The following is a 9,694-nucleotide window of genomic DNA, read 5'->3' on the forward strand; positions in this document are numbered from 1 at the left end:
TGACATCAAGCTTTATATAATAAGATTTTTATACTTTTCATTTGTAATATTATAGATAATGATTTATGGTGCGAACATATAAATTTTGATTAGGCGTTTTAAGTACTAGTCGTTGGGTCACTGCCTAGTTAGCGGCTTAGCGCCTAGCGGTTTCTTGAACACTGTTTAATATATAAAGTACTAGATTAGGACCCGCCCGATGTGCGAGTTTAGAGTTTTTAAAATAAAATTAAATTTAACAAAGAATTTGAAATAAATATTTTTAGTAAGTAAAAACTATCTATAAAAATAAATTGATACACGGAGTTGCCCAATGTGATATTTGTGTAAATGATGCGACTCTGCAGTTGAAACTATTAATCATGTTTTCTTTGAATGTCCTCGCTCGTATGAAGTTTAGGATTTATCTCTGACTCTGGTCTCGTCAGAGGATTTTCCATATGACTCGGTGTACTCGAATTTGGATTTTGTTTTCTGGAGGGGTGCCTTTGAACACGGTGATCCTGATCAACTTCTTCAATTATCGTGGAGTTTATGGGCAATCTAGAAGGCCATAAATAAAAAACTTTTTCAAAGTTTAGAGATCAAGGCGAATGATATAATTGCTCAGGCTTTGGGCGATAAGTTAGCCTGGGAAAAGGCGCTCTCTTTTACGGCGGTCATGCCAGCTCCATCTCCGTCTTCGGATGTCCAGGTTTCTTCACCTGGTTGTCATATTAATGGTTCTTGGAAAGCAACTAATGTGCATTCAGGATTGGGCTGGTGGTGTTACGTTGGTCAGGAGCGAACCTTGTTGTTGGGGGCCAAGTGTCTAAGACGGAGCCCCTCCCCCTACATTCGGAGTTAGAAGCGTTATTGTCGGTCATGGAACGGATACGTGCTGCAGTGATTGCTTGTCAACATTTCAAGACTGATTGCGCTAAGTTACTCACTATTGTGCAGTCCCTAAAGATTGGCGGTCCTTCTCCAACATGCTCGATGAGTTTTAACTTGCTGGAGTCCTTCCCACTATTCTATATGTCTTGGATCCCGCGTGCGTCAAATACGAAGGCAGATTGTCTTGGATGTGCTTCTCATTCTCTTATCTCTGAAGTTTCTTTTGTAAACTCATTCCCTTCAGCTTAGACAACTAACCGAGAATTTCCTTTTAATTTATTTTTTGGTTGAAAAATAAAAAGTAAATAGATACACTTTTAGTTAAAGAAAATAGTTGTAAATGAGTTCAAAGTTATTAAAATAAAATTAAATTTAACAAAGAATATATATTTAATTCTTTTCATAAGTAAAAATATAGTATAAAAGTAAAGAGATAAACTTTTAGTTATAGAAAATAGTTATTTTTTGTTTTCTGTAATACACTAATGTATATCCATTTACAATAGCAGTCTTTTTTAATAAATTATTTGATTGGTGGAAAAAATATGAGACGATATATTTTTTTTATTTTTTTTTACTTCAACCATCTTTTTCTTAGAAACAGTAATTAATTGTATATTTTCACAATCATTTTTTATCTTATATAAAAAGTAATCATTTTTTCTTGTAAAATTAGCAACTTAAAATCAAAATAAATAATGATCTTTTTTAAATTTAAAGCTGTTTAAATTTTAGAATTTTCTTATAATTGCCTTTTAATATTTTTAAAACTGTTAATACTTTTGTTTCACATTTAAAAGTTTACAAAGGATTTTTTTTTCTTTAAAAGATTTTAAATAAAATTAGGTTTTTTTTTTCTTATTGTACTTTTTTATAAAACCTTTTTATGGTAGGTTTTGAATTTTTAAATTTTTATTATTTAAAATTTTAATAAAATTTAGAATTGAATTAACTTAATAAAACCAACGTTAAATTACTAAATGTTACTATCTCGTAATATAAACACATCTAATAATACATAAATAATAATATATATAGATCTTGGTTTCCTAATTTATTATGAACAATTTTATTTAATTTTTTTATTTTATACGTTAAATTTCTCAATATATAAATGTATTAAACTGTTAATAGTTTTTTTACATTAAGATTTTTTTTCTTTAAAAGATTTTAAATAAAATTAAGTTTTCTTTTCTTAATAAAAATAAATAAACTATATTATAATTTCAAATTTTATGATATATATATATATAATTTCCTTGTAATGATCTTTTTAAAATTTTTAAGTTGTTTAAATTTTATAATTTTCTTATAATTGCCTTTTAATATTTTTAAAAACTGTTAATAGTTTTTTTTTACATTATGATTTTTTTTTCTTTAAAAGATTTTAAATATTTTTCTTTAAAAGATTTTAAATAAAATTGGGTTTTTTTATTTTATTTTAGTTTTATATAAATTTTATGGTAGGTTTTGAATTTTTACATTTTTATTTTAAAAATTTTTAATAAATTTATAACTGACATGTGTAAACATCTGAATAACACAATTGATACGTGTCACGATCTTGTTAATTAGTAATTTTGACATCAAGCTTTATATAATAAGATATCATAATGATATTTAAAATTTATACTAAATAAACTGAAGCAAACCCAACTTGGATCCTAATTTCTATAACCAAACTTAATATACCAAATAAACTAAAATGACTTAAACTATAATTGAATATATACAAAATACATCTTTAACTATTATAAAAATATGATGCTGACACAATTTGGTTAAGTAAATTTTACCTAAATTCAGATTGAATCTAATACAAACTGAACCATTTTTAAAAAACTCCAACAGACCCAAATAAATATTTGCTTAATTTTAATACATTTTTAAAAATCTAAAAAAGAATTAGAAACCTGAAAAAATCAATTGAAAATATATATATATATATATATATATATATTATAGGGTATTTCTTTAAAAAAAGTATTTCTAATAAATTTTCTATTTGAAATAACTTGTAGCAATTTTACAAGTTTTTGCAAAATTAAGAGGGAAACAGTGTGTCTCATAAAGTAAGAGATAAAAAGACGTGGAGGTTACAGCATCCACGTGGATTCTATACACAGAGAGAATACATTGATTGATACGTTTCTCTTTCAATTTTTGTATCTCAGAGAAGGTCAGCTCTCAATTAGACTCTCCAAAGCTTAACAAGACAAAAGAAGAAAACCCAATTTGATGTAGTCAACAAGAAAAAGGAAACTATTTCAAAAGCTCTCCTTCGTCTTCTTCAACTACTCGTTTTGCTTTCGTTCTCCATCGATTTGATCTCGATCTCTTCAAAAATCGAATCTGATGGAGATGGTTTTGGAGGAGAAGGATGCATGTGATTGGATTTATAGAGGCGAAGGCGGTGCTAATCTCGTACTTGCTTACGCTGGATCATCTCCAACTTTTGTTAGTTCTTCTTCTTCTTCTTCTTCTTCTTCTTCTTCTTCTTCTTCTTTTTCGATCTCTCTTCGTTTTTTTTTTTTTTTAATCCTGTAAAAGTTAAAAAGCAAGCTTTTGGTGAATTTTGATTTCGTAGTGAAAAAAAAGTAGTTCAGATTCTCGCCGTCATTGAACTTTTTTTCTTCTTTGCTTTATGAGTTTTGCTTAGATTCTTCAGATTCTATTTTAGTGGCCCTCAGGCTAGAGGGTGATGATAAATCAGAATCAGAATGAGAATTAGAATTAGAATCAGAATCAGAATCAGAATCGGAATTCGGTTTGCAAATGTGATAGGCGGTAGAAATGTTTTGGCTGGTGAACGGAGTTAATTTTGTGTAGAGAATTACACAATTTTCCAATAGTGTAAAAACGTCATCTACAGGATTGATTTGGTTTGTTTTAGTTTGATTATGATTGTCATTCTTGGTGGACTAAATCTGTTATCTTAATCTCTAAACATTTATATTAGGTGGGGAAAGTGATTCGCATACAGAAGGCTCGGAGAAATGATAAAGCAACTAAGAGTGCAAACGGCGTTGTTTCGGTTTTAACAAGCGATGAGCAACTTCTGTGGAGAGAACACCAGGAGATTATTTCATCTCCAAACAAGGAAGTTCTTGAGCAAAGATATGTTAAGCATGTGATCATCCCACTCTTGGGTCCTAAACATGTTGATGCTGGAGTAAGCTCTATTATCAATTTGTCTTTGTTGGTTTAGTTTAGATACCAATGGCTTCTTAGTAAGCTGATGATTGGAGTATTGTGGTGTTTTTGTCTACCAGGTACGTGTTTCTGTGTCCAAGGAATTTCTTGAGTGTGTAGATAAGAAAGTAACTAAGCAGCGTCCGCTATGGCGTGTTAATGCAGCAAATGTTGATACTAGTCATGATTCTGCCCTTATTTTGAATGATCATTCACTTTTTTCTCAAGGTAACCGTTTTATATTCAGAAATCAGGTTTGTTAAGAGAATCATATCTGTGTTGAGTGTTTTTTTTTGTTGTGATCACGTAAATTAGTCATAACTGTCTAGTGATCTGTTTCAGGGATTTCTAACAGTGGTGACTGCATTAGTGTTGAAATCAAGGTTTGATAAATCCTCTTTCTTTTTCCTATACACTGGTCCTTGTATTTACCTAAACTCGCTGTCCTTAATTCCCTGAAGTAGCCCAAATGCGGATTTCTTCCAACCTCAAGGTTCATAGGTAAAGAAAACATGCTCAAAACAAGCGTAAGCCGCTTCAAAATGCATCAACTTTTGAAGTTGGAATATAACGAGGTAAGGCAAATCATTGGTAGTTTAACAATCTTAATGGAACTTTCTTTTGTGGAAGAGGTCTATAGATTGTGGTTTGCTCCAAACTCTTATAAGTATGCCACTGTTCTACAGATATCTGAAGAAAGCGAATATGATCCTCTTGATCTCTTCTCTGGATCCAAAGAGAGAGTTTTGGAAGCTATAAAAGCCTTATATTCTACTCCCCAAAACAATTTCCGTGTATTCTTGAATGGTTCTCTCATATTAGGTGGTTCTGGCGAAAGCACCGGGAGAACCAGCCCCGAAAGCGGGTATGCCTTTGAGGATGCTCTCAAAGGCTTTATTGAATCAGAAGATGGTCATAGGACGAAGTCCTTTCTGCAGCTAGTATCTGACGCTGTCTGTGGCTCTGGAGTGCTCAATAGACTTCTTGAAATCCAGAAGCTAGACAAATTAGACATTGAAGGAGCGATTCATTCGTATTACGATATTATCAACCAGCCTTGCCCTATCTGTAAAGAAGGTACGCCAATGGAGGCGAAATCGTCTCTACATGCTTTACCTTTAGATGAGAGCTTGAAGATAGTGAAGGAGTATCTAATTGCTGCAACTGCCAAAGACTGTAGTCTTATGATCAGTTTTCAATCAAGAAACGCTTGGGACTCAGCACCTCCTTCTGATTACATTTCTCTACAATCGACCAATCAAACCTTCGATTACAAGGTATCATTAATTTTAACATATTCTTATCTTTTATGGTGAAAGAAATATTAAAACTATCTGCTGAGATCATGGTGTTATTGTTGAATTTGTAGTCCTGATGAGAAAAGGGATTCATTAGAAAGCAATCGAGTTTTCAGGAACCGTGAAATTTGTTTTTATTTTTTGATATATCTATTTGATATCTGGACTGGGAAATGTAGGTACACTTCATTGATCTAAGCCTGAAACCATTAAAGAGAATGGAGGCATACTACAAACTGGATAAGAAGATAATTAGCTTCTACAATCGGAAGCAGATGGTCGAAAACATGGCAGAACAAATTGGCGACTCAAAACCTTCCCATAGCTAAAGCCATGGATCTTTTGACAAAAAAAAAAAGAGCTAAAACCATGGATCATCTCAATACCACTTACTGTGTTTTTGTTGTTGTTGTTACTGTTGTAAAACATAAAGAAAAGATAGCGCTAAAAGATGATGAATGTTCATTTCTTAATCTTATAATCTGTTGGAACGATACCTCCCTCGCTCTTTATAGCCTTCTCTCCCCGGTCTTCTCTCGAGGAGCTCATACATTTTTCTAGACCCGGAGTGGAGCTGTTGCCTGGGGGTGTTACCCTGGTTCAGATGGTCTCTGTCAAGTTTCAGGACTGCTTGTACATTCAAAGATTGTGGAGCCTAGTCACTCACTTCTTTATCCACATAGGAGGGAAGTTATGTAAATATCCATCTGAACTCAAAATCCTTAAAAATTACAATCCCAGGCAAATTCCACTAGGATTTGTTCTCCACTCGTTCAGAACACTCATCAACCACTTAATGGCTTGACAACTAGGATTCTGATGTGTGTAATTTTTCTTAAAAACTATTACTTTGGAAATCACACAGAAAGCTGCAAGCGAATAATTTGGATGAAGACTCCAAGAAATTATTTTTAATGTACTATCCTTATCCTATTATTCTAGAAGTTTCGTTGAACTCCAAAAGTTAGAAGTGATACATACCAAAGAACGCTTTAAAAAAAACTTACAATTTAAAAATACAGGATCAGATTAAGCAAAATGTATATGAATAACTTAAACTGGATAATTACAAACTGGATAACAACACTTCTTGAGAAGGATAGCATTGTTCTTACATCCGATGTAATATTGTTTAACCCCATTTTCAAAAATTACAGATTTTTTTTTTTTTTTTTCAAAATAGGCATGAATAGAATAACAGGTGACAAACAAATATCATTACCATGCTATAGCACGAAGCATACACGATGACATATGATTTGAAAAATCATACTACAGGATTACGAGATCATAACTCACAAACAAAAAAAGAAAGAAAGGATTGATGAAAAAAACTCTAATAAAGGTTGCTTTCATCATGAATCCTTTCTTCTTACATTTGAAAGTTGCTTCCACGTTGAATTGTTGGAGAGCTAATGTTTTTGTTTCTCCTTCTCCCTCTTTGTGTGTGTGTATTTATAGGATCCGAATGGCAACCGTGGATTTAACAGTGCAGGACAAATAATTTGATAGTGCGGTACGGTTCAACTGCGGTAAGTGCGGGACAAATATATTTGCGGGACAAGTGCAGTTACTCCAAAATAAGCGGTACCAAATAATGTTTGATTGGGAAAAAAAGGTGCGGTACAGAATTCATATTATTTTATTAATAATTAATATAGTTTTATATTTTCATTTTTGTATTAATAAATAAAAAATTAATTTTTAAATTTAAATACCAAAATTTATTTAAATAGAAATCCATTTGTTATTATATTAAAAGTTTCAAAAAGAAATTTATTTGTTATTAGGAAAACTGATTATATATGCATATATACTACTAAAATTACTACTATATATTAAAAATGATTTTTTTAGTGCATTCTAAAAATTACTTGGAGAAAGAAAACAGATAAGTCATTTTTATTTTTTATTTACATATGTATCATGTAGATAAAAATATTTATAATAATTATTATAATAAAAATCTAAAAATATATACATATGGGCGTTTTTTCTTGAAAACCGCAGGGTAAATGGTGCATCTCTTAGAAAAAGCGGGACAAGGCTATATTCTTCAGACAAAACCGCACTTGTTTTTTTTTTCTTTTTGGAAAAGAACGCAAATTGTGAGAAAAGTTGTGATTGGTGCCATGAATGCATTTTTTGTGAAAACGCTTTGAAAACCGCATTTAGTGGTTGCCAATCACAGCCATAGTTTCGAAGGGATACCTATAGTGTACATTAAAAGTAGTAAGTCTCTGAAAAAAAAAAAGTAGTAAGTCTCTTAGCTACCTGTTATTATTAGTATTATATTATGTATGGTTTTTTTTTTTTTCAACCTAACATTAATTTAAAAGAAAACTCCAAGGTTAGTTGCCCAAACAGAAGGAAAAGAGTTTACAAAAGGTAGTTGCTGAAATTAAAGATCTCGAAAAGTGAACAAGATAATCAGCCCGGACATTGGACGTACGCGGGATCCTCGAAAGCATGAAAGAAGGAAAGAATGAGCGAAGTAAACTGAACTCATCTTGAAAGGACCGACCTTTTTTTTTTAATAATAAATAATAAATAATAATATCCATAAATAAACTACAACTAGTGGTCCCATACCCATTATCCACATAACCACATTTACAATTAACAGCGGAATAACAATATCCAATAATATTCAATAATAAAACCAATACTATAGCATAAGCAATATCCAATAACAAGATAACCAATAATCCAAAATCCAATCATCAGAAAACATGAAACCAACAACCTAACAATGTTTCTAATGACTCAACTCTAGCAACCTGACAATGCCAGACAACATCCAATCGAGTCCCTAGAACATCCTCAACTTCATTGCCTGGATCTCACGGTCACACTTTGCCTTTACTTGCACCACAAACACAAATTGAGATGCATGAGTATTTGATAAAAACTCAGTGAGGCAATCCTCCCATCTACTGGGCTATACACACAAGCAATAAGATCTCTACATGCCACAATCAACAATCAATAAAACAAACCAGGCAATATACAAAGCATGCAACATCCATCGTAGCTGAAGGAAGGGTGTCGACCGACACCAGATGGTGTTGATCGACACTGACAATCTGGTGTCGACCGACACCTTGCCCGACACTCCCGAAAACCCTAGTTTGTGTCGACCGACACCTCCACATGGTGTCGATCGACACTCGCCAAAGTCTCGAGCCGTCGTCGCGTTGGTGTCGACCGACACCCCAACCGGTGTCGACCAACACCGATGCCGAGCAGCGATTTCCTTCGATCAAAAACTCCGAATTTCGCCTCCAATCTTCTCCAATCCGCTCCATGCCTTCCCAGAAGCCAAACCCAGCCAAAGCAGTGACGAAATACCATAAAGAACTCAAGGAAACAACCACATAAGAACCAAATCACATAAAAACTAGAGCTCTTAGCTTAGATAAGCCATGGTCATGCACTCACCTCTTTTGCAGGAAGATTCAGACCAAAAGCAACGAACCCAACCTTCCTAGCAAGCTTCTAGATCCTTCCTAGCTTCCAATCTCTCAAGAACAGCCAAGAATCTCACCAAAAATCACCAAAAAGCTCAAGAACACACTTTTTCCTCTTTTTCTCTCAAAAGCGTTAAACGGCGACAAAAGAACTTCCCCAAAACCCTTCTGGTCGACAAAACACTTCAATGTCTCGGTTTAGTGGTTTTCCCTAAACCAAACCGGTCCAAATCGATTAAAAACTCAATCTGGTCGAACCGGAAAATTAGTGGTGTCGACCGACACCCCCTAGGTGTCGATCGACACCCATCCCCAAAAACCAATTTTTGGTTCACGGATGTTACAATTCTCCCCCACCAATCTAGACTCGTCCTCGAATTTCGAACGACCATCAGTCAAGGACTCCCGTGCAACCATCTCCACGGCTCGCACTCCTCCGACCGATCTACAGAAGGTCACCTCTAGGCGATAGACTCACGCTCCAGGCGTCATTTGCTCTCGACTTTTGGACTTTCCTTTACTCATAAGCCTAAACCTTGAGTTTTTATTGGCTCCTCATCAGACCTAAGTCTGCATGCCATAATGTTGGCTCCTCATCGGGCCTAAGCCTGCAGTGCGCCCCCAGATCGTCATCCGAAGTCGATATACCAACCATATTCCCAAGCCACAAATTCTTTGAATATGGCAGTACTAGGAGAACCTAAGTCCCCCAAGAGCCGCGAGCAAACAATTCTGAACAAGTCTGAGTCCTATCCTATCCAGGTTTCCTTCCCGTGGCTCGCGTAAAACATCTCAATGTCCTACCAACCACATATCCCCTCACTGGAATACCTCATGACCACACAAGTATCATATACA

At 33.9% G+C, this 9,694-nt stretch overlaps 1 protein-coding gene across 1 annotated transcript; it reads left to right on the forward strand.

The window, feature by feature from the left end:
- Window positions 3,232–5,862, forward strand: LOC104771419 (inositol-pentakisphosphate 2-kinase). The gene is made up of 7 exons (XM_010495936.2): window positions 3,232–3,333; window positions 3,836–4,048; window positions 4,149–4,296; window positions 4,411–4,451; window positions 4,533–4,643; window positions 4,755–5,345; window positions 5,546–5,862. Exons 1-7 carry the CDS (start codon window positions 3,232–3,234, stop codon window positions 5,693–5,695), a joined length of 1,356 nt encoding a protein of 451 aa, XP_010494238.1. The 3' UTR covers window positions 5,696–5,862.

The sequence above is a fragment of the Camelina sativa genome, chromosome 20 (assembly GCF_000633955.1).
Source record: "Camelina sativa cultivar DH55 chromosome 20, Cs, whole genome shotgun sequence".
Classification (NCBI taxonomy): domain Eukaryota; kingdom Viridiplantae; phylum Streptophyta; class Magnoliopsida; order Brassicales; family Brassicaceae; genus Camelina; species Camelina sativa.